At 43.3% G+C, this 25,581-nt stretch overlaps 1 protein-coding gene across 1 annotated transcript; it reads left to right on the top strand.

Moving 5' to 3' along the window:
* Positions 1–1,188: 1,188 nt before the first annotated feature.
* On the top strand, positions 1,189–22,824 carry PGRMC2 (progesterone receptor membrane component 2). Its single transcript, XM_074228388.1, has 3 exons — positions 1,189–1,666; positions 17,575–17,730; positions 18,572–22,824. Exons 1-3 carry the CDS (start codon positions 1,204–1,206, stop codon positions 18,667–18,669), a joined length of 717 nt encoding a protein of 238 aa, XP_074084489.1. The 5' UTR covers positions 1,189–1,203; the 3' UTR covers positions 18,670–22,824.
* Positions 22,825–25,581: the final 2,757 nt, after the last annotated feature.

Raw genomic sequence — 25,581 nt, 5'->3', positions numbered from 1 at the left:
ATGAGAATGAGGCTTGCCCGAGCCGGAGGCAGCTCAAACCCCCAAATCAGTTAAGATTTCAATTTAGTTCTACTAAGACATTGGGAAACACTACAAATCAGTTTTGGTTTTGGGGTCTAAGATTTAAACAATGGGGATGTTGGATAGGTTAATGCCAAGCTTGGTGGAAATGCCTCACTCTACCAACACCAAAAAAGTTGTGCCTGGCATGACAAAACCAAAAACCCTCCTCAGATCCCCAGCGATTGGAGCTCCTAGCTATTTCTATGAAGAAAATCCTAACGTCCGCGTGTCAGAGCAGGACAATGAGACGGGGGCTTTTCTTCCGACCTTTGCTAACAGGTTCCTATTTTGTCTCTGACCCGAGGGAGGCCAATGAGGATGCCAGGGGGGCACCCAGTGCCATGATGCCGAGCTGGCTGGGCACCTAGGCCTTTGGGTGTGGGCAAGGAGAGGCTCAACACGGGCGCCCGGCTGACTCTGGCCTTGGCAAAGGGGTGCTTGCGCAGCTGGTGGGGCAGATTTTTAGGAGGCTCAAAGTGCTGATTTCTGCCCCAAACGCACATCAGATTTTCTTTCTTTTGTCTTTACCAACGGCCGTGTAATAATTCCACTTTTATACAAATGTAAAAAAGGCAAAAAAAAAAGGACGGGGCCGCCGGTCAGCATCGCCGTTCGAGAGCGGGCTGGCCAGCGCCCCCGGCGCCCCCTGGTCTGGGGGCACGAGGGGCGGCCCCCGGGCACTGGGCCCTTTGTGCCTTCCTTGCCACCGCGGGACCCCGGGCTCAGGATTCTGGGGGCCCCTCCGTTTGGCCCCGGCCCGCCCGAGGGTGCGCGGCCTGTGCCCCGTGGGGGGCGGCGGGAGCCCCCGCGGCGTGCCAGGGCCGCCGACGCGCCTGGGGGGGGGGCGGGGAGGAGAGGCTGCGCGTGCGCCGAGGCTCCGAGCGGCCCAGGGGCGGGGCGGGGACGCGTGGCGCTACCGCCGGCGCCCCGCCCCCTCCCGCGACGGGCGGTTGAAGCCCCGCCCCAAGGAGAAGGGAAGGAGGGGGGGAGGCGGGGCGGCGCGGCGTGCGCGCGCCGGGCGGGGCGGCCCAACGTCCGCGCCCCGCCCCCGCCCGCGCGCCCGGGCCCCGCCCCGCGCGCGCCGCCATTGGCCGAAAGGCGCCGGAGGGGCGGGCCCGGGGGCGGGGCGGGCGGGCAGCGATGGCGGCGGGCGATGGGGACTTGAAGCTCGGCAGCCTGGGCGGCGACGGCGAGAGCGGCGGGGGCGGGGGCGAGGCCGGCGGCGAGGCCCCGGCGGCCAGCGCGGAGGAGGGCGGCGACAGCGGCGGGGGCTGGGCGCCGAGGCCCGCGGACGGCGGCCCGGGCCCGGGCGAGCTGGGCGGCGGCGGCGGCGGCGGCGGCGACATGCTGCTGAACGTGCTGCTGGCGCTGCTGCTGCTGCTCGGGGCCTACCGCCTGTGGCTGCGCTGGGGCCGGCGCCGGCGGGGCGCGGGCGCGGGGTCGGGGCCCTCCGGCCCGGCCGCCGAGCTGCCGCGCATGAAGAAGCGCGACTTCAGCCTGGAGCAGCTGCGCCAGTACGACGGCACGCGCTCGCCGCGCATCCTGCTGGCCGTCAACGGCAAGGTGTTCGACGTGACCAAGGGCAGCAAGTTCTACGGGCCGGGTGAGGCGCGGGCGCGGGCGCGGGCCTTTGTCTCCCTCGGGGGGAGGGGCGCGGCACCCGCACGTGGGCCCGCGCCCGCGCCGCCGCGGCCGGGAGCCCGGGGGCCCGGGGGGCCGCGGGGGCCTTTGTCTGGGCTCGGCCGCCCGCATTGGGAGGAGCCGCGGCGGTGTAGAGGGGCCCGCGGGCTGGCAGGGCTGGCACGGCTGGCAGGGCCCGATCCGCCCAGGCGACTGCGGGAACGCGCCCTGCCGGGCCGGGGACGGAATTCCTGCAGTTTTCGACCAAAACCATTTTAAATTCAGTCAGTTACATTTGCTTTCTGCATCGAGTCCCACCCCGGTTGGGCTGCTCCAACTTTTGGGGGGCCTCCTCTCACTAGGGCAAGATGCCTCGTGGGAGTTTTTCACAATAGGAACAAAATATGGGGCCCGGTGGATAGAGCATCAGCCTTGCAGTCGGGAGGACCTGAGTTCAAATCCCCTAAGCGAGTCACTTAACCCCAATTGCCTTGCAAAAAAACCAATAATAACCAAATGTGCCTAGTCTTTTCAAATTTCTATTCTATTATTACTCACATGACTTGGCACATCCAGCATCTATTTGGGTCTTGGTTTACTTTTGTAAGATGAAAGAGTTTTGCTACCTCGGGGCTTTTAGCCTGGGGGGATCTGTGAATATGAATATATATATATTTATTTATTTAGGGGGTTTTTTGCAAGGCAATGGGGTTAAGTGGCTTGCCCGAGGCCACACAGCTAGGTCATTATTAAGTGTCTGAGACCAGATTTGAACCCAGGTCCTCTTGACTCCAAGGCCGGTGCTTTATCCACTGCGCCACCTAGCCGCCCCAACTCTGTGAAAATATTTTAAAACTACTTCCATGCAATTAGTTTCCTTCATAGCTTATGCATTTAAAATAGGCCCCAATCAACCCCAGACCAAAAAAGAATAAGAATCCCTGAGTGAACCAATCTCTAAATCTGCAACAGGATCATGCAGACGCGAGATCCTCGTTGCCACACGGGAGAAACATGTATGATCAGTACAAGGAACCAGGAAAACAAGAGACAATGGTTACTGCACATACCTCAAGCTGTTCTTGGCCCACTGCTTATCTGACAGAAACTTGTCCAGAGGCCTGCTGGCAAGCCTCCACGTTATTGTGCTTGCTGAAGTTGGCCTTACCTTAGAATAAAATTCAAATTCTGTCGAGATTATTGTGATACAGCCACTGGAGATTTTCAGTAGCTATTAGATAAAAGTAGTGGAAGTGTCATATATTTACATTTATATCAGTTTATTTTAAACTATTGAGATAAGCTAATGTCACCCTTTATTAAAATCAAGAATGGGGGGAGGTGATGACATGTGACATTTTTTGAAACTATTGACTTCTTAATCGTGGAAGAAAGTATTTTAAGCAAGATCTAATTTTCAGTTGAGATTTATTCTGGTAGTAGTAAATTTGTTTTTATAAAGATAGCATTTCAATTTGGCAAGCATTCATCAAGTGCCTGGCATTTGTACATGACAGTGGACTGTCTTGAAGCTACAGACACAAAAGCAAACAGTACCTGTCTTCAGAGAACTTATATTCTGCTCTAGTTCTCTCTTAACTGAGCAAATACATTGCCTGGCAGATCTCTTATAAAGGGAGTGATTCCCCATGCCAGGGCTGTTAAGGAAAGGGAGAAATTCTTATATCTCTCTGAGCTAAAGTTTTCTCAACTGTGTTTAGGCCATCAGATGAGAAGATTACAAAATACTATTATTTCAGTGTTTGTGTTTTTAAGCACCCATTAAACAAATGGACACTTCTTGTTTGACAAGAGCAGTTGTGTAACTATTAAATTTCTTTTTTCACTTAGTTTTCCAAAAGGTTTCCTTCAACATTAAATTTGGAATCATTGCTATGATGTAGGGATTTGTGATGAAAATAGAAAAAATAGAAATTTTTAATTAACTTCAAACATGAAGAAAATATATTAGAAAAAAAGAGGGGGGGAATGAGAGTTGGAAGGGATCTGAGAAGTATTCTGGTCCAATTTCTAATGGATCTGTATCATCCAGAAAAGTGGCCATCCAGCTGCTGTTTGGCAAATTCCAGTCTTAGGAACCCGCAGTTGGACAAACTGAATAAATGATTTTTATCATGAGAAACGGCAGTGTGTGAAAACACAAGCCAATTGGAGCCCCTGATCCCCCTCAAGGAATGCCCAAGATCCAGGTGGCAGTGTTCTTCAGGAATTGGAATTATACCCAGTATATAAACCATGACTGTCCAACCTAACTTTTCAAAGCTTATATTGAAACGATAGATGTTTAGTCTATTTTGATTGGCCATTTTAGTGAGAGCTCTGCCTAGCTTGGCTTCCTTTTACTAAATCATTTAGTAAACCCACAGGTGAGCCGCATAAAATCACCCTGCAGCACATGGGCCACATTTGGACAGCCTTGATATAAACCATTACAAACAAGTTGCCTAAGTGTGCAGTCTGTAAACTGTTTTTCCCAAAGTAAATTAGATCAGCCCTTCATACTCATCAACTAAGAATTTAGTTGCTCAACTAATATTTATTATACTCTGTATAAACACTTTGTATTCACTGGGATTTTAAAAAGACTAACAAAATTATCTTCATTTTAATGCAAAAAATTGGCTTCTGGAGTTTTGTCTTCATTCTTAGGTTTCCTTATAAGTAGCTTGGTAATAGAATTTTTGTTGCTGTTGTCCATTCAAAGAGGATCATGACATCAGTAGGTTGATGTCATGACTCGCAAGTGAATTAGATGGGGGGGGGGTGCTATGCAAAATCAGCCGCCTCATTCTCCTTGCTGACCTTCTCATCCAGTGGTCAGATACAGATCAGAACAACCTGAGATGGCCAAGCATGCGTGGGAGTCCTTGGCTTCTTAAAGCTCATATCTGTCTTAGGTCTCAGTTTAACTGAGGCAACACTCACTCAGTGACTGAGACTGGGTAAGGGAAATACAGAGCAAAGAATGAGCTCTTTTACCTAGACCACAAAAAAAGTCAAGTTGAATTTGTTTGAAGATTGTAGTGACTTTGAGGAAGGACTTGTGGAATCATAGTTGTCAGGGGGACTCTTCCTCCTGTTGTTCATTGACTTGTTCAGTTTACAGTCAGTGACGGCACTAGAATCTGAACCCAGGGCTTATGACTCAATATATCCAGTGATATTTCAGTCATGCCACACTATCAAATTTAATACAAAAATAAAACTAAGTTGTTGGTAGTTTTTAGAGTTTATCATGAAATAAGAGTAATTAGGAAAGGTTTCTAGGATCAGTGCCATAGGAGCCTGAAGTCCTAACAGGCTCCTCCAGCTGAGGGAATCTGCTCAGGATCATCTGGGTGGCAGCAAGGATGAGGGCCAGGATTGGAACCCCATGAGCGTTTCTACCAGACTCCAAGAAAAAGCTTCTGGTCTCCCTTCTCACACACATAACAGCCTGTGGAAAGGAAAGATGACTGCACCTCCAAGTGCTGCTTCTACTATGCTGAAGCAAAGCAGTTAGAATCTGTCATCGTGACCCCTCTGGCCCAGAAGGAATTCAGGAAAGATTACACCTAGGACTCATTTCATCCAATTTAATAGAAATAACTGATTTTCTATTGCTGTATTTGTAAGAGTTTAAAGAAGAGGGGTTTTAATTTTTAACTAAATCTGTGATAGATCATAGTGCCAGATTGACAGGCAGTCACACCCGGGATCTAAGGCTAACATTGCCTTCTCATTAAAAGAATTTACCTCAGCTAAAATTTGGTTCTTGTTAGGATTAGAGAATGTTTAGAACAATGGTGGTGAAGAGGAAGAAGGGTCTGCCCTCCCCCTCTTCCCAGAAGCCTAGAGCTCCTTGGGGTGTGACAACCCCAGAGGCCAGAGTGCCCCCCCCACCAGGTGGTCCTGTGCTTGGTCAGGTCAGATCCCAAGTAAAGAGGAATGACGCTGTTGTCCAGAGGTCCTCAGCGGAGCCTGCCTCTGAGAAGCCTTGAGGTAAGGCACTCCAGTGGGCAGTGGGGTCCCCCCCAGGGGCAGAGGTTTCCCAAGCCTCTCATTGGGAAGGCCCTTCCAGCCCTTGTCCTGAGGATTTGTAGCTGGAAGAAATCACTTGGTCATCCCTTTCATTTGACAGATAAGGACCTTGAGGCCTAGTGAGGATGTGCAGTTGTTCAGTGGGTTAGTGGGAGAGCCAGGACTAGAACCCAAACTTGAAGTCACTACTTCCTATCCTGGGGGTCCTGGAACTAGAAGGAAATAGAATAGGCATAGTTGCGAAAGACAGTGAGAGAAAGAGGGTCCTAACTGCTAGAGACGTGGGGAAAGAAGAGGCAGGGTGGGCCCAGAAGCAGGGGCACTGACCTCCTGGTATGGCTGGAGGGGCTGCTGTGCAAGGCCAGCTGTGGACGGCTCAGCGGGCATGAGGGGCATGGTCCAGAGTCTGGGGGATTCTCTGTCTGCTTTGGGGAAGCAAAAGTACGTATTCACACAAACATGGATGTGTTGGGCACTGGACCTCAGGCTTTGCAGTTATTTTGACCCTCAAACCCTGGGGAAAGGGGAGCTATTATTTTCTCCATTTTTACTGATGAGCAAACTAAGGCAAACAGAGGTTAAGTGATTCCCCCAGGATCACACAGCTCTTAAGTATCTGAGCTTGGATTTGAAGTCAGGTCTTCTTGACTCCAGGTTCAACACCAGTTCATGTCAAGGTCTCCAACCTTGGGAGATATTTAGCCTCCATCTTTCCTGCTAAGTTCAGTTCCTTCCCACACCATACAGATGTCTTTTTCTTCCATTTCATCCCAGCTTAGATTCCCCTCCGGGCGGGCAGTGCCTGGGAACATGGTCGTGTGTTCAAGCACAGAACTGCTTGATGAGAGGGCCTGCCATCTGAATGACTTCTTCCCCCCAAGCCCACATAGGCCAATTCAAAGTGGGAACGACCCTGAGCTGAGCTCCATTCTGGGGTTTGCTCCTTCATCTTGCCATCCAGTGCCCATCCCCACCCCCCAGCTTGTATCCAGCATTCAGCCCACGAGACTGACCTGCTTTCATCTGGACTGCATCAGCCTTTATGGATTATTACAGCTGTTTGATTCTATAGTCAGTTTTTTAGAAGCAAAGCAACATTTTTTCTTCTGGTTTATGTGAACTAGTTATCTCTTCCAATCATGACTTGCCTCATTAGATTTCAGTATATCACGGCTCAGTATAAGAAATCAAATAGGAATTTTTGAGGAGTTTTGTAGAAGCCTCAGAGAATGAGTGAAGGCTATCAGATGACACCAAAAAGTTTAGAAATTCCAAAATTCACAAAATATATGTATAGTAGTGTGTAACATCGACATAGTTTAACTTTTTTGGTTTTGGGTTTTTTTTTAGGTTTTTGCAAGGCAAATGGGGTTAAGTGGCTTGCCCAAGGCCACACAGCTAGGTAATTATTAAGTGTCTGAGACCGGATTTGAACCCAGGTACTCCTGACTCCAGGGCCGGTGCTTTATCCACTACGCCACCTAGCCGCCCCTATATTTTAACTTTTAATATAGTAATTCAGACTTCTGGGACAAAGGGAGGACCAAAAATTTTATGCAGATTTTCCAGATCACAGGGTCTTGTTCCCAGAGCCCACAAGGTGAAGGGGATAACTTTGGAGGGTCTAGAGGGCTTCTTTAAATTGCGGGTCTCATTTGTAATAGAAAGCATTTTCCTGGCCCCTGATTTTTAGTTTCTAACCTTCAAGTTCCTTGTGGAATTTATCTTTCTAAAACCCCTAAACTTCTAAAATTCCTCCCACTCCACTGAAGTTGTGGCAGTATTTTCCCTCTCCTTACCTCTGCTCCATTCAGTACTGCTAACCATTCCTTGTGAAAACTCTGTGTCTCCTTCCCAGGCTTCTGCCCCTGTGCCCATCACATCCAGCACCCAGAGCTGTCCTTAGAGCTCTGCCAGTGTCTCGACTCCAGCTTTGTTTGGCCATTGACTAACTCACATCTTGGTCTGGGAACCCGTCCTGCCTTTGCAGTTTTGTGTGGGGCCCCCCCCAATCCTCACACTTCTCCTCCATCCTCTCCCCAACAGCATGTTCCTTTTTGTCTTCTAAGGGGAAGTATTGAGTAAGAGACTGTCGGTAACAGAACCCCCTGCCTGCCTGCACGGACCCGTAGATGTGTCTCCACATACCCCTCTGGCAGGGAGGGACCTCATGGGGAGAGCTTGGAGGAGAGAGCATCCTGGGGCTGTCGAACTTCATCAGGACATCCCATAAGCGCGTGGTTTTGTGATTTAAATTCCTTGAAGTACAGTAACAGGAAATAGATGTGCGCTTACAGGCAAACCAAGCTTAGCACTCTTGTGTTTGTTGCCATCCTGACCCAGCAATAACTGCATCCTGAGAGAAATTGTCTTCTCAGTAAAATGTGTGATGTCCCAGGAGGGTCAGAATGAGAAGCCTCCTAAGCCCTCCAGCAGCCTTGGAGAGCCGACTGTGAGGACAGTCCTGGACCTCTTCTTATGCCCCAGCCCTCGTCTCTTGAGTTGTAATTATTATCAGATTCCAGAGCGTGTATAATAGGTTAGGTGGCTCATGTGATAAACAATTTTATTTAGGGTCTTTAAAGTCACATAAAATGAGCACCGTTGATTTAAAAATTCTAGAAATGACTAGGATTTAAGAAAACTTACTGAAGTTTACTATCTAGTACTGTTCCATTGTACTAATAATTCATATTAATATAGCATGGTTTCATAGCTGTGAAGAAAGTGTAGGTGTTCAGTTTTGTAGATCAGGAAACCAAGACAGGAATTTTTTTTGTGTGTGTGCAATGACACCAAGTTTAGATTAGAGGGTTCTTGACTCTGAATGAATTCATAAACGAGGAGTATTTATTAAGGATCATGTTAAACTATGGAAAAAAGTCAGTCCTTGCTTTTAAGAAGCTCCCAACTCGGGGCAGCTAGGTGGTGCAGTGGATAGAGCACCAGCCCTGGAGTCAGGAGGACCTGAGTTCAAATCTAGCCTCAGACATTTAATAATGACCTAGCTGTGTGGCCTTGGGCAAGCCACTTAACCCCACTTGCCTTGCAAAAAAAAAAACCCTAAAAAAAAAAAAAAGAAGCTCCCAACTCTGGGGGAGGTTCTGGCTCCAGGCCGGACAAGCCCACTGTTCTTAAGGCACAGGGTGAGGTCAGCTTCGTCTCTATTGCTGAGCCATGGAAGGAAGTCAGGGCCCTTGGTGACCACACTCTGCTCCTGCCTCTTCAGGAGTCGGGACAGCTTCACCTGAGGCCATGGGCCAGCGGGAACATCTCCCCAGTAAGGCTTCTCTGGGTCGTTTAGTTCTGGGTTCTTCACTCTGAAGAACTCCCAGCTATGGGACCTGTTCCAGCAACCACTGCCAGGCATGCCCACAGGGACCCAGCCTAGCCCCCAGCCACATGTGTGGCATGTGGCGACTTGATGACACCTTTTTCATCTGGCAATATTCTGTTGGTGAATCAGCCTCGCCTGCTACTCTGCCACTTGGTATCATCAGGTCTGACCACTGGGGATTCCTCATTATGATATTTGGGGACACTTCATCTGTGATCACAATAGCAAAATTGTTTCACTGTCATTTAGGTGGTAGGAGTTGTTTTATTTTTGCTAAAGGAACTTCTGTTAACTCAGCCTATCATTTTGGCTGTTTTCCCCTCATGTTCTGTTTCATTCTGTCCTTTTCTTCAGTCAAAATAATGCTGATTAAATACTATTTGGGGAGAAAATTAGACACCTGACAAAGATAGTCCTCTTAAAGTACAGCAAGATTGTGCATTTATGGGGACAGAGCTATAGCTTCATTTCATGTGATCCTCAGTGCCCTGGAGGTAGATGTTCTTTTTTATCACCATCTCCCAGAAAAGACCTGGGTGCAGAAAGTGAAGGATTAGCCCAGAATGATAGAACCAATAGATGTCTAAGGTGGGATTGTTCCATTGTTGATGATGTTTGTCCTTCCTTCTTGAAGAAGCCACAACATCAGGGAGGTGATACCATGCCATGTAAGTGAATTGGATTTGAGTGAGGGGGGGCTGGGCTAAGTCATGCCTCATTTTTTCCTCTGGAACCAGACAGATTCGGATCAGTTCAACAGTAGATGACCCTGGATGCCAGGCAGTCAGGGTTAACACTCGGGTTACAAGCCCAAGGTCACACAGCTACTAAGAGTCGAGCGTCTGAGGCCGGATTTGAACTCTGTCCTCCTGACTCTAAGGCCAGTGCTCTGTCCACTGCATCACCTAGCTGCCCCTAAGGCAGCTGCCTCAGACCACACAGAAACACCTACACTAAGGGAGTCATTTCAACCTGTGGATCCCGGGGGCACAGTCAGGATCAGAGATCGACAGCTGCAAGGGGGCTCAAAGGTCATCTTGGTTCACCCCTTAGTTTACAGATGAGGAAACCCAGGGTTAAGTGCCTTGTGAGATGTCCAACACCATGGAGCCAGGGTTTGGCCAGGCCTCCCTTCCCTTGAAGAGTACATGTGGCTCTTTTCAGCTGATTCTGCAGCATCTCACAGCAGTACTGGTTGTAATTCCATATAGCTTTACTTGGAATGGAATCTTAATTCATTAAATTCTCCTTAATAAGAGCTTTAGCAAATGAGTTCATGAAATTATTTTAAAGCACTTTCACTAAGTTCTTGTTGGCCTTTCTTAGGAAATGCATCCTAGCTTTATTGACAAGAATAGAAGACAGTGTTGGATATAGTCAGGCCTAGCTTTGCTATATGATTAACAAGATGTCTAAAAATGGCATCCCTCATCTAGTTATTTTTAAAAACTCTGTTTTATGAATCACACTGACTAACCATTTTCTTGTTAGAATTTTCCCTTGGATTTGTGGATCAATTTTTTTTTTTGCCTTAATAACTTGCTCATTAGATTTCAAGTGATGATTGCTAATTCTTGGATTTATTTTAATGAACTAGGAATATCTAATTAGTGAATACTCCTTTGTTTCCAGGCATAATATCGCACCATAACATTATTGTTGATTGGGTGGATCCTTATTTATTCAGCATTATTTAAAGCCAAGTACAGCTAATAACATATAACAAGTTTGTTATATAAGAATTTAATAGATTAGGAATTATATTTTGTTTTGGGTTTTTTTAGGTTTTTGCAAGGCAATGGGGTTAAGTGGCCCAAGGCCACACAGCTAGGTAATTATTAAGTGTCTGAGGTTGGATTTGAACCCAGGTACTCCTGACTCCAGGACCAGTTCCCTATCCACTGTGCTACCTAGCTGCCCCTAGAATAGGAATTATGTCTGGTATCTGAAATTGGATCTCTTTTTCATGGGTCCATGGATTTCTAATACTAGAAAAGGTTCCTGTCATTGAAATGAAAATAGTCACTCAGAACTGACTGATCCATTTTATATCCAAAAGCATGTTATGGTCTTGCATAATTTTTTGGTGAAAGTGAAGAAATCTGTTGCCACAGAGACTTTAGAGAACTCAAATCTTTCATGTAAAATGCTGCATTTTTTAAAGAAGATGGGGCTGGAAAGTTGGGTGAGAATCAGCTCGATTTACCACTGAACCATTTCTCTTGGGGAGTCAATAAAACGTGCCTTAGCTTTGGCTTTGACATTGAATTGTTACACAAGTCTGCTTTAACTGAACCAGCTGTCCAGGAGGAAAGGGGGAGGTAGCATTTATTCCGAATTGAGACCTCCTGAGGGAAATTGGCACTATACACAAATTAGATCAAACAAATGTAAACAGTAATCTCCTAGAAATAGTTTTCCTGTCTAGCAGTTTACAAAGATAATAGCCCTGTTTTTTTCTGCCCTTAAAATGAAAGACAAGTCAAATCTGCTAGCCTCACCCACCTCTCACTGGCCTGGGACAAGTTACTTCTCTGCCTGTGGGCCTCCTTTCTGTTAAGTGAGGTGACCTCTAAAGGGCCCTCCGTCTTCCACTTTCACTTTAGAGTTTAGAGTTGTGTTGCCTGGGAATGTTATCTTGGGAGGGAGGGAGGAGCCAGAGTCTGAGTGTGAATTTCTTCCATCTCTGTCATTAACCAGCATCAGGACTTTAGGAAAGTTATTTTGACCCTCTGCTTATCTGTTAATTGAATGGTGAAGAAAAGCCCAGACGCAAGTGTCCATGATCTTCTGTGCAGTGGCAGAACAGGGAGCAAGCCCCATGAGCCCCCACCTTATCACAAAGATTGTGGTTAGTGATTCCTTGCTCATCCAAATGGTATGAGCAAAGAGGTCTTCTCTGTCTGCCACCCTTGGGAAAGGAAGTTTTCCCTGGGAGTCCTTATTGATAAGGATGGGGAGGAAACGGTGTCTGGGCAGGAGGTGAGGAAAGAGGAAGGTAGAAGTAAAGGACTGGATGGAACCTGAGCTGACTGGGTAAATGGGGCTGGAGGACAGTCTTGGGGCTGGCAGCCTGGTCCTGCCCACTCCCAGATGACGTCTAGGCAAGGTTAGTTTGATCTTAGATGTGTTGAATTTGGAGTGCCATGTGGAGGTCTTGGGAAACATCCCACCCTATAGAAGTTTGACTAATCCAAATGTGATTAATAGCTGATGACTGAAGAGCTGTGGAGTTTTGATGGGGGGGATTTTTAAGTTCTTCTGGGAAGAGTGGAGGCAATTATATCAGCCAACAGCCTGGCATGGTTCTCATTGCTTCAGAGTGACCAGAACAAGCTTTCCTGAAAGAGAACTCTAAATGTGGTTCAGCAACACAGTGGCTACCCGGACCTCAGGGCGCTCAGTGAGATAGAGTCAACTAAAATAATTAGCCCAAAGATTGTTGGAAAGCTGTTTTAATGATGAATCTTGCCCCAACTATATTATATGGTACCTCGAAATATTAGTTAACACTAGCATGAAGCCATCAGAATTAAGAAGACATTGAAAAATGCATAAACTTTTATTGCTAAATATCATGTATATGTGTCACCTATAAGAATTTTTTTTATGTCCACATTTTAGCAATTTGGGAACAGACTAATATGAGCAGTTTAAAATAAAATCTTTCCAAGGCTCTAGGTTCTTTGTTTAAAAAAACTGCAGCACCTTTTGATTGGTTTGCGAGAATGATTGGCAGGAAGGAAGATATATATTTACTTAACTGAAGTTCACCAAAAACCTTTGCTTAATTGTCAATAATTGCATGGCCAGTGGTGTGTTTCTTCCATTGGCATCTCTGGATCCTTGCAGCTTATGATAGCCATTAAAGCCTTATATTTAAATAAACAGCTTCAGAAGCAGGGACTTTGAATAATTGAGTCATAACTATTAAACCAAGATTTTAAAAACAATTCAATAACTAATTCACTTGAATTAATGCTCTCTAAAATATTACTCCTTTTTTTGTAAGAGCCAAAAGTTTTTTTGTTCTGTTAATAAAATGAAATATTTTCAATATTCTGTTTATTTCACCTTTATGCCAGCCTTTTAAAGTTTATCTTGGATATTTTCTAATGTACGTAATAGGTTAGTACAGTAAGTACATTGGACAATTTATGAATATACATGCATTGGAGTCTGTCCTCAAAAAAAGTTACCTTTATAGGAATGTATGATCCAAAAAGATCATAGAGACCACTGCTCTAGAGATCATTTTAGTTTATGCTATGGATTTTTGTTTCTGAGATTGTTTCCCTAAAAATTTACTAAAACCAATTAAGCACAAATCAGAATCTAATTCAGTAGTATCTTCATAGACCATGTTCATTTTTACTCTAAAATATTTTGCAGTTAAATATTTTAAAAAATATTCCTTTGAAATACTTATTGAAATAATTGTTTTAATGGAACAGACGAATTAAAAATGTGTCCCATCCCCTTTATTTTGCTTATTCTATCATGTAAGCTTGAAAATGTGACATAATTAAAAGGTTGTGCTAATACCAGTTCACATGTCTTCAGAGAAATAATTTGCCTATAAGACTGCTGTCTTAATGGGCTGAGAAGAGCTTTTTAACAATTCAGGGGACAAGAAAACCTTAGTTTCAAGTGTCCATTTAGAAAGTGTTCTCCCCACCCCCTCACTTTTGAATCAGCTAACGGTGGAAGGGGAACTGTGCTATAGTTCTTACAGACATGCTTAGATCGAGGGACTCCCAAGACTCTTTCCAGGAGGAGATGTTTGTTGATTGCTCCACCATCTGACTGACTTGCTGAATGAATAGGTGCATAATTCATTCTATAATGACTTTTAGGATTCAGTGTTGTTATCCAAGTGTGTACAGGAAGAGAGAACCCAAGAACAAATGAGCAACTGGACCAGAAGTGGAAACATGGTGGCACAAGTCACTTTAGCCTCAGCTTTTCTTAGTTTCATATCTGGAGTGATAATAGCATCTGATTCCCAGGATTGTGAGGATCGGTTGAGACTATTTGTTAAGAATTTTGTGAGGCCTGAAGTGGAATCCTAAAGCTCGGGGGGGCGGGGGGGGCTGTGCCTTTCATGAAGAGTCTCCTTTTAGGGAGCCTGGCAGCTCTTTTCATTTAGTAACATAATTTAAATATTTATTGGCATACTATTCTAATTCTTATTTAGTAATTGCTTTGTTTTATACATAATTGAACCCTTTTCAGGATTCAATTGGGATCAGTTTTTGAGACTAAGTGTAATAACCCTGTGGATTAAATACAGGTTAAAGATTAGAATCATGAGTTCTTTTGAGGGGAAAAGTGTTGAATTTTTTGGATAACTATTAACAAATGAACTCTTTAAATATTTACATTTTATTATTTTAGATATTAACAATCTTTTTAGATAGCTGTTTGTAGTAAAGTGCTTTTCAGCTCAGAACCTTTAAATTGGTTTGGTTTTAAAATCTATTTCATTCAATTGTTGATGGCCCCATTTTGTCTTCTCTTCTGCCTCTAACCATTTCATTAGTTATCAAGAAGAAAGTTGAAACCCACAGTAGCTAGCTTTCTTCCCCATTATCACAGATAATCAGGATCTGACTGAATTGACAAAAGGAAAATTAGCTCTCTGGGATCTCTTTATAGTGAAACTTTTTTTTTAATAATAATTTTTTAAATAGATTTTTTTTTCATCCCAACTAACCTTCCCTGTAAGCTGAGTTTCAGTCCCTTATCAGATATTTGACTATTAATAACAAGGATGCAAACTACTACAGTGTTTTTTGCAAACTTAAAATGATATAAAATGTTGGCCACTATTATCATGCTACTTTGTTAATCTAGTTCAATTAGTTCATACAGATGCAACTACTTTTCTCTGAATTATTTATTCATCATTTATTACAACCCAGTAATAATCCATTCTGTCCATTTACCACATTTTGTGGAGCCATTCCCTAGATACTGGGTCTTCAGCTACCACAAAATACTACTATAAAGCTTAAATGTGTGGGTCAGGTCTGACTCTTTTGACCTCATATTGGTTTTCTTGGCAGAGATACTGAAATGGTTAGGCAAGCAGAGGATAAGTGATTTACCCAGGGTCACACAAGTGAGTGCCTGGAGTTAGATCCGAACTCAGGTCTTCCTGATGACAGACCCAGGACTCTCTGTCTCTTAGGCCTAGCTTCTTTTGGGGTACATGGTGATGGCATGGTTTTCTGGTTATAGTTATAGTTGGTTATAGTTCCAAATTATTTTTCAAATTGGTTAAAAATTCAGCAATTCAGTTCTACTACTTTCATCTTTCTGTACTGTCAGTTCAATAAATGTGAAGTAAACTGTCAGAGTTGTCTTCATATTTCTCTTGTAAGTGATTTTTAAGCTTTTTTTTGTCATTCATTGCAAAAAATTAGAAGTGATCTAAATAAATGTATAACAGTGGTTGAATAAACTGGTTATAATAGGCCTATTGGAATACTTCCATTACAAATAATATCCACATATGAGAAATACAAAGACAGATGGAAAAAACCTTGAAATGATGTAAAGAAAAAAGTGCACTTCTCTATGGGATATGGTGGTGGTACACTAATTTTAATATACCACTACCTGTTAAATCAAAACTGTAGCAACCTCCTGGGTGATAGGTGATGTGTAGGCTACCTGGACTAGGGTATTGGTGTCAGGAAAAGGTTCCTCCCATTAGGAAAAAGGTCAAAAAATACACCTATATTGAGTTAAAAATCATAACGAGTTGAAAATGATTGAATTCATCAAGTGTTCAGTTTTGTCTCAAAGTAATGTTTCTATTGGTAACAAAAGACAGCACAGAATGTTTTGGTAAAATAATGACTATACCAATAAGCCTGAGCACAAATTATCTGAAGGGGGCTGGTTAGGAATAAGGCAGCAGAGGTAGGTTAGAAACAGAGACTGAAGGAGCTTGAATAGCAGACTGAGGAAACTACTAAAGCCTGTCATGATGTCCTCATTCTGCCAACATGTTTATAAACAAACCATATGAAGACATAGATGGCACATTATAGATACTCAAAGCTGTCTTGATATTATCTAATGGTACATCAAGATCCAAAAAAAGACAAGAGTGATGACTGAAAGCTTAGCAGTTGGTTAGATAAAACTTAACCATGTCTTAAAAGGTTAGGGGATGTGTTGGCAACCTATAATGTCCCCTGGGGGTCAGTGACTGTTAGGTGACTGCCAGAATGCTTATAGAAATCTAAAAGGGGGAGGGGACGAATGTTGTAGTGAGTGTTGATCAGACTTCCGGGAGGAATGTCTTAAGTTCTGGTCCCCATCTTTTAGAGGGAATGTTAATAAATGCTCATATCTGGAAGATAGCAACTCAGATGAAGAACCGGGCCTAGAAGCCATGCCATGTGAGGATTGGATTGGTTGAAGGATCTTGGAATGTTGAGTCATGAGAAAAGTACTTTTTTAGATATATGAAGGTATGTCACTTGAAAGAGGGATATGACTTGTGTAGTAACACAAGAAATGAATGAATTAGGAGCTGTAGACAAATTACAGGGATACTAACTTTAGCTCATTTGTAAGAATTTTTTTTCCCTGATGACCTGGCACAGTGTGAATTTGGAATGGGATTCCTTCTGAGACAATGAGCTCTACTAAAACTCAGGAGCCTTCCAGGAAGAAGCTAGATGACCACTTGTTAAGAGAAAGTGGAGAGATAAGATAATATGATTCCCAGGATCCGTTTTAAATTTAGGACACTGGGGATTTGGATGTAAAGATAATGCTGCCCAGGAGAGTTGGTGTGAATGCACATAAACTGAATAGTTGAGAGTCCTCAAAGATTAAGAGTTTGGTTCTGGATGAGGAAGACCAGTAGGTCTCTGTCTATATTTTAAGTTCTTGTTATTTAAGATACCACCTTTTTTATTGCTAGTAATTATGCAGTGAAATGGAATGGCAATAGACAAGCAAAATCCAGAATTTCTGTGCTAAAACAACTGGATATCAGTATCTGACTTAGAAGATGTGTTACAGCTCAGTGACTTAGTGATGGAGAAGAGGAATGGGGCCCGAGTCCCCAAGAGTTGGATTACCAGGAATGTGCATATTCATACACATATATTTACACATATATATTGTTTGTGTGTGTATAACTGTTCCTTGTCACTTTACATGGAAAGCTTTTTCATTTTTGAAAGAAAAATTAAGAATCTGAAATAATACAAATTCAGTTTTATGAGAAAACAGTTTGACTTTGATCATGTAACAATTTTTTACCATTCTGAACCTACTGGCTTTACCTAGAGTAACCATAGTAACCCCCAGCTAGTATCATTTCATACTTCTCCATTAGAGGCCTTTGGAGGGAAAGGCTGTACACCAAAGTTGGGGTCATATGGTAATGTCTTTTTTCCACATCTTCCTCTAAATCTTTTAAAATATTAATCAACTTAATAGAACAGACTTTTAAAATAATCATTTTTCCTTTTTTTCTTCTGTAGTGGGACCATATGGAATATTTGCTGGTAGAGATGCCTCCAGAGGACTAGCAACATTCTGCCTAGATAAAGAGGCACTCAAAGATGAATACGATGATCTCTCAGACTTGAATGCTGTGCAGATGGAAAGTGTTAGAGAGTGGGAAATGCAGTTTAAAGGTACTGGTGGTGGGTGGTCACAAGAATCTAGGAGATTACAGAATATGTATTTGGGATATTTACTCTTAATAATTCTCCATTAAGAAACATTTTACCTTCCATTTACTGCCCAAAAATGGTAACACTTTTCAGTTTGACTCTGATTTGTGATATTAATGTATTTTAATATTTATGAGGAAGTTAAGATAAAAATGCTTTTGCCACTTAAGGTATTGTTTCTAAATTGCAGTGTCATTCACAGAATATAGAAGCTGTAGTTGCATACTTCCTTGTCTAAAATCCAAGAAATTGTGGTGTTATTCAAATTGTTGATTTCTGAGATTGACTTAAAATGTAATTAAAATTAAAATCCAATGTATTTTTTTTAATTGTTATCTTCTCTACTATGCTTCTTGGGCAACCTATTGGTTAGGTTTCCCTAACCCCTTGAGACAATCTCCTAGTCCCCTATCCACTTACGTCTAGCCATTCCACTATTGTGTTTGGAGAGCAAAAAGCTATTAATAATTCAGGATGCCTTAATACTGAGAAGGAATGATGTGTGCATGAGAGAGGGAAAGAGACTGTCTTCCAGCAGGCCCTGGGGTCACCCAACCTCTATTTTTCACATAATTTAAATATTCTGGTTTAGTGGCATGAAAGAATATTGAGATGAGGGTTATCCTCAGCACAGGATTAGAGCTGCCTCCTAAAAGGAGCTTCCCAAGGCTACTCAGAGTTTCCAATAATTAGCAGCCTCAGGGACTGAGAAGGAAGTGGCTTAATCTGAGGGAGGGACCTAGGACATGGGAATTAGAAGCTGGTGGCTCGGCTGATGACGGTCTTTTCACATCTCTTCCAGAAAAATATGATTATGTTGGCAGACTCCTCAAACCAGGGGAGGAACCATCAGAATATACAGATGAAGAAGATACCAAGGATCATAATAAACAGGATTGAACTTGTAAACAACCAAAGTCAGGGGCCTTCAGAACTGCAACCTCTTTTAATTCCCTTTCACAGAATGTCCTGCATCTTTGGGTTTGGTTCATCTGCTGCGAGAAAAAAAAAAAACATTCAACAGATTTTGTACAAGGAAATGTGTCGTCTTGCTCCCGAGCTTTGACTGCTAGACATCATTCGTGCTGCCAAACGTTCGTTGGAGTGTCTGGGCGTCCGGCGCCACGTCACTGAGGAGTAGGGCAGGGATTCTAGAAGGGGTCGCAGAACCACCCAGCTGTTCCTCTTTGGTGAATCACAGACTCCCAGTGGCATTTGCTACTCTGGAAGTATGCTGGTCTCTGAAAAACAGCATGGATATGTTTTTAATGTGCTGTATTTTTGTTTCAGCCTTGAGGGAAAACTCTTGTGTACATCCATCCGTTTGAGTAGTTGGCCTACTGAAACATTAAAATGTGAATTTCCAAACTTTTGTCATAGAGGTGTTACTAGCTCTGGCAAAAAAAAATAAATAAATAAATAAACAAATAAATGAGAACATCACTTCAGTCCTAAGAAACCTTGGCAGATTAGAAGGGGGATATCAGGTTGTCCTTTTCCCAGGTGGATTTAATGTCAAAAGTAATTTCCCAGCATCAAGAACCCTGAAGCCAGTCTTTACCCCTTCAAATCAGATCAACATGAATTGTGCCTTATTTCATTTAGGTAAACTTGGATTGTTTTAAGGAGAACCCCATTTGTGATGTCAGAAGTCACTACAAGCAGCATTGAGACTGAAGCTGAGAATGTTGTGTTGACTGGAAACCTTGATGTCCTTCTGTGTGCATAGAATGAAAAAGGGATATTCAGTGTTACTGCCATATCTGTTCATGTCCGTGAACTTAATTAGCATTGCAATGGCCAAATACACCCTCCATGATCTCTTTTTTTTTAAAAAAGAAACTAAAAACAAAACAAAAAGGAGCCTCCCTCTCCCAAGCAGCTGCCTAACCATGGGAGCCCAGCCCTTGCGTCTCCCAATGGTGCGCGTGTGCAGGGGGGTTGTGTGGTTGGGTGTCTGTCTGCAGGTGTGTCTGTCTTAGTGTGTGCGTGTGCGTGTGTGTGTGTGTGTGTGTGTGTGTGTGAGAGAGAGAGCGAGGGCCTCGGAAGGGGCTGCTTCTGCAGATGTTGTAAATACAAATGCCATTTTAATAAAGCATGTACAATAAACCAAAATAAGCTTGAGTTGGACTTTATATACAAGTGCAAGTCTGAATTAGGCTTTTGTTGGCCAGGTTTGTGCTGCTATCAGCTGAGAATAAAGAAAAAATTAGTAATGAAATGTTGTCATTGTTAGCTCATGGTGCTACATCCACTGGAAAATACATGAATTCTCAAGAAAAAATCTGAGATAATTAAGATAAGAATTGGTTTATTAAAATATATCTACTACAGAGCAAAAGCACTTCAGGGCTAGCAACAATTGAAAACTTAATAAAAAAGAAATATTTCCCCACTATTCATGAAATTTTCTCACATCCAGATTGAAAAAGCCCATTATTTGTCCAATCTTGGACTTCATTGTGGTCACTTAGCTCCTTTGCTAGGTGACAACTTGCCCCAGAAAGTCACCAATTAATGAGACAACTTTTGTTTTCTAGACTCGATGTCTTCAGAAGCCATCTCAAAGAGGAAAACACTAAAACTGCCCCCAAAATGAGCTCTAAGGGACATGAACTGCTGTGTCCTGTATCCATTTGGGGAATGTTTTGTACAAAACAGTGCTAGGGAGTGGTTGCCAGGACTGAGGAATGTGGGTGAATGCATTTTCTAGGAAAAACAATGTTAAGGTGGATGTCTGTCATAAATTGATGTATGAGTCACTTAAACCCAAAGTTCATAGGAAATCCTCACTTGTGACTACTTCAAGATTGATGCAGTATAAGAAAGAATTATGCAGTCTGTTGAGAACAAGAGAATGATTTGTGTTTGAATTTGAAATAAACAGTGTTCTGTAGCTAATATCTTGGACTTGGGTTAAATGTGTTGTTCATCTCAGAATGGTCTTTCTCAGCAGCCAGTAAATAGAGTAATAGGTGTTTCCTTCCCCTCATCCCTGTGGTTTTTGCCCATCCTTTTGTAATGCCTAGTGTCAGGTTAGCTTCTTCATAGCCAGACCTTTGATGTGATGTCTCATACTCAGCCTTTTGTTAGATCCTAAAATCCCTATAGAAGTAAAATCCAGGTTCTAGTTTTTTTTTTAAAGACTAGCCTGCAATATCAGAAAAGCCTGGAAAGACTTAGATGAACTGATGCTGAGTAAAGGGAGCAGAACCCGGAGAACATCATACGCAATAACAAGGACATTGTGTGATGATCAGCTATGATAAAACTCAGCTCAGCAATACAAAGACACAATGGAGATTGTCATCCACATCCAGAGGAAGAACATGGAGTCTGAATGCAGACCCAAGCACATTCTTGTCACCATTTTAATTTTGTTTTTGTTTTTTTTCTTATCATGGTTTTCCCCTTTTTGTTTGATTCTTTCACAGCAGGACTAATATGGAAATATGGGTAACATGATTGTACATGTCTAACCCTATATCAGATTACTCTCTATCTTAGGGTGGGAGGATTTTAAAGAAAGACTGGCCGGGGGAATTAAAAGCAGATGAGGAAAGCCTTAGTGAGTCTTCTCTGAACCTGACCAAGGGCTGCATTCGTTCTCGCCTGGGTCTGCCTTTACCACCTGAGCTTAAGTTGAGCTAGTGAGTGGGGAGAAAAAGTAGACCTGCATTTGCCTTCATCCCTTCTCCCTCCACAAATACTGATAGCTTAATCCCAGCAGAAAAATAGCCCCTTGTTTCTCTTTTTTAAGCCCGTTAGCCTTTGCCTAACCTTTGTTCCCTGTCACCCCAATAGTTAAAGAATTCTTCTCTGGAGAATAAAACCCCTGTTGATTTTATTTGGCAGTGAATCTCCTTTTGAGGCAATAATGAGGTCACCAGAAGATAGAATAGGCCACACCTCCTTGGCATGCAATCCCTAAGCCTGAAGTAAGACAATGATGATTCCAGTATTGATACAGGGAAAGAATATTGGGGCCCTCTCTTAGGGCCATCGGTCATCATTGTAAGGAGCTTTTATTGATATTCTAACATCCAAAGAATTGGTGCTAAAAGACAAAAACAGTGGGTGTCCATGGGCTGGTCATGAGCATAGTGGTGAGATGAAAAACCATGTTACAGGAATCAGAATTAAGAATGTTCACCTTGGAGAAGATGAGACTTGAGTGGAGCGTGGTCACTGCTGTTGCCTTTTTGAAGGATTGTCCATTTAGAAAGCAGTCCTTGACCCTTAATAACAAGGATCGGGAGTGATGGTTGCAAAACGGGGACAAACGAACGGCCTCAAAGTGAATTAGCTGTGTCTCTCGCAGGAGGTGCAAGCATGAGAGCTCATGTGAGCCGTCACTGTGGATTAACTTACTGGGAATAGTGGACATCAGGCAGGAGAGCCTTGCAGGTGCCTGAATGGGTGGAATGCTAAATGGTAAAAATGGGAAACCAAGTTCAAGAAAATGTGTGCACTTGGGTTGACTTCTTTTTGTTGTCTACATTCTCATCAGAAGAGATGTTGATGTAAGTATGGAGATGTAGACATTCACATGCACACATAGGTCTGTATGTGGTTTGGGCTAAGAAGGGACCAAACGAGGAGGTGGGAGATAGTCCCCCCTCAAGCCTGCCTCGTTCTGCCACCAACCACGTATGAATGCAGAAGTTCTACAGGGCTCTATGTGTTAAGTCTGGTGTTAAGTGGTCGGCCATAAGGAAACAGGCCACCAGCTAGAGGATTAACTTCAAAAGTAAGCCCTTAGGGCCCTAAAAGTTTACATTTATAACCAAGACCAGTGGAGTTTATCACAAGAAGCAGCATGGCCTGGCAGAGAGAGGGCTAGCCTCAGGATCAATGAGACCAGGGTTCAAGTCATGCCTCCAACATGTTTACCCTGACTGTAAGACCACTGGTGCACCACCTGTCCTTGCAGGGCCCCCCAAGCGGCTTTCCAAGCCTCTCGGTACAGGGCTGGAAGCTCCACTCGAGGTATCCTCCTTTCGAACTTTGGGCAATGACATGGCCTGGTCTCAGAAGAAGGAAAAGGTATGAATGAGCCCGGTGCTAGACAACTACAAAAGCAAGACAGTTGCTGGGGGTGGGGGGGTGGCCAAGGAAGGGAAGTGGGTTAGGGAAGTCATCATGCCACCTTTCATTTGATTCCTGGCCTCTGGACGAGGGGGGCCACTTTTTGGAGATCAGAAGATGGGGACCCAGGGCCTAGGTAGTGCAGTCTTGATGACTGAAGAGCATCCCAAAGCAGGGAAGGTTGGAAAATGTGAATGGCATTAGAGAAAGAACAATTCTTGTGTGACCTTCATCTTGATAGTGGTTGCGATGAAAATGAGCTGTTTTTAAAGTAATGATCATAGCCGTTACCTGTTTCCTTATGCTTATTGTCACTTGGTACCTATTCTATTTGAGAGGCACCCAACCATGACTGCTCGGAGTCTGGCAAACCCCACCCCTGTCCTTTTAGTTTCAGCCCCCCTTTCCTCCCTGAACCATGGAGGCTTGGAATCCTTGTGTTGCCATTCTCACCATGTGCAAGCCTCCCTTGAGAACTCGGGTCTCAACTCATGGTTGTCCCTCCAAGCTGGCTGGGTCCTTGCCTGCTGGTAGCCACTCACTTTCCTGGGCTTCCTCCTCGCAGTATCACTACAAAGTTGTCAGTCTACCTGCATCCCATTAGTGTGCTTTCTGCTTTGGTTGCTTTGCTGTGTGCTTCCTGTTGGGCCATCTGATCCCTCCTGTCAGTTCATTCCCCAAGGTGATGTGTTGGCAGAGATTGGGGCTTTATATGGTGTCTTTGTGAAAACTATTTGTTAATAAAATATTTGGCTCCAAGAGAGCCTGACACTGAGGTGCCACAATTGTATTTTTTTTTCATCTTTGTTTAAGGCAATGGGGTTAAGTGTCTTGCCCAAGGCCACACAGCTAGGAAGTTATTAAGTATCTGAGGTCGGATTTGAACTCGGGTCCTCCTGACTCCAGGGCTAGTGCTCTATCCACTGCGCCACCTAGCCACCCCCACAATTATATTCTGATAAGTGTTGGGGGGGCGGTGTTCTTACATTCAGGGAAAGGCTTCATAAGACCTGATTTACTGTTTGTTGTTTTCCTTCTACTCTACATTACTATTCTTATTTAGATCCTGATGCACACTCTCCTCCAAAAAAACAATTATATTTGATGGGTTTTTTTGAGACAAAAAGGTTGGCAAAATGCTGACTTCAGATGGAACTTTTCAGCTATTAAGAAGGTAGGCCTAATCTCAAAAAAAAGCAAAGATGAAATGGACAATAAATGTTTGTTTTTTAAGCAACTCATGTCTTTTTTTATTATTTTTTCAGTCAATAAAAATACTTTCTCCCACTGACTTCCCTTCTTGTGCAATTGAGAAAAAAAAGAAAAACAAAATTTAGCCCAATGATGACTTCCCTAACCCACCTTCCCTTCCTAGCCACCCACTCTAGTAAGTCTTGGACTGTCTGCTTTTGTACTTGTCTCTGGCAGTGAGCTCATTCATGCCTTTTCCTTCTTTTGAGACCAGTCCATGTCATTGCCCAAAAAACAACTTCCTGCATTGGCCTATGAATGTCTGAATTTACACTTTGATTCTTACCACCTCTCTGTCTAGAGGTGGGTAGTATGTTCTTTCCTTAACCCCCTAAAATCATGGTCCATGATTGAGCCAATTGATCCAAGTTCTAAGACTTACAGAGTTGTTTTGTCTTTACTGTATAAAGCACTTTCCTGGTTCTGCTCACCTCACTCTGCTTCATTTCATAGAAATCAGAGTTCTCTGAAACCATCTCCCTCATCTGTTAAAGGACATCAGATTATATAATGTAACTTCATCACATTCCCCAGTTGATGGACACATACTTAGCTTCTTTGCTACCACAAAAAGAATTGTTTAAAACCAATCCCTTATTCTTCCTCCCCACCTCCCTTCTTTCCCCCTTCCATTTCCCTATTAAGTAAAACGTATTTCTGTACCAATTCCCATTAGAGTAAGGTTCAATGTCAACTATTCCTCCCATACCTTCTGCATTGTTTTTATATAGATTCTAATTGCACACTCTGTTTATAAGATAATTTCTTCCTATCCTCTTCCTTTCCCTTTCTTTTTTAAGATTATCAAAACATACCAGAACTCTTCCCAGTCCTCTCTCTAACTAGACTCCATTTATAACCCTTGGTAGTGAGTAGGGTTCAGGGATAACATATATCGTCTCCATGTATTTAAAGGTAAGCAGTTTGCCTTTTTTAGACCCTTATGACTATTACTTGTATTTTTTTTTTAGATTTTTCAAGCCAATGGGGTTAAGTGGCTTGCCCAAGGCCACATGGCTAGGTAATTATTAAGTGTCTGAGGTTGGATTTGAACCCAGGTACTCCTGACTCCAAGGCCGGTGCTCTATCCACTGTGCCACCTAGCCACCCCAACTTGTATTTTTTTAGAAAGATTTTATTTATTTTTTTTTACAATTTTTCTCCCATTCTTGCTTCCCTCCCCCCACCCCCACAGCAGTCTGTTAGTCTTAACGGTTTTTCCATGGTATACATTGATCTCAGTTGAATGTGATAAAAGAGAAATCATATCCTTAAGGAAGAAAAATAAAGTATGAGAGAAAAATTACACAATAAGGTAACAGGTTTTTTTTTCTAATTTGAAGGTTCAAACTCCACAGTTCTTTCTCTGGATACAGATGGTATTCTCCATTGCAGATAGCCCCAAATTGTCCCTGATTGTTGCACTGATGGAATGAGCAAGTCCATCAAGGTTGATCACCCCCATGTTGCTGT

The sequence above is a fragment of the Macrotis lagotis genome, chromosome 3 (genome assembly GCF_037893015.1).
Source record: "Macrotis lagotis isolate mMagLag1 chromosome 3, bilby.v1.9.chrom.fasta, whole genome shotgun sequence".
NCBI classification, from domain to species: domain Eukaryota; kingdom Metazoa; phylum Chordata; class Mammalia; order Peramelemorphia; family Peramelidae; genus Macrotis; species Macrotis lagotis.
The sequence above is the reverse complement of the archived record's forward strand: the minus strand, read 5'-3'. Positions and strand labels throughout refer to the sequence as shown.

What these genes read in the sequence shown, in the direction of transcription:
- PGRMC2 (XM_074228388.1), top strand. Translation starts at nt 1,204, where the DNA reads ATGGCGGCGGGCGATGGGGACTTGAAGCTCGGCAGCCTGGGCGGCGAC. An exon ending in CAGCAAGTTCTACGGGCCGG is followed by an intron (nt 1,667 to 17,574) that starts GTGAGGCGCGGG and finishes TTTCTTCTGTAG; the next exon opens with TGGGACCATATGGAATATTT. An exon ending in GTGGGAAATGCAGTTTAAAG is followed by an intron (nt 17,731 to 18,571) that starts GTACTGGTGGTG and finishes CATCTCTTCCAG; the next exon opens with AAAAATATGATTATGTTGGC.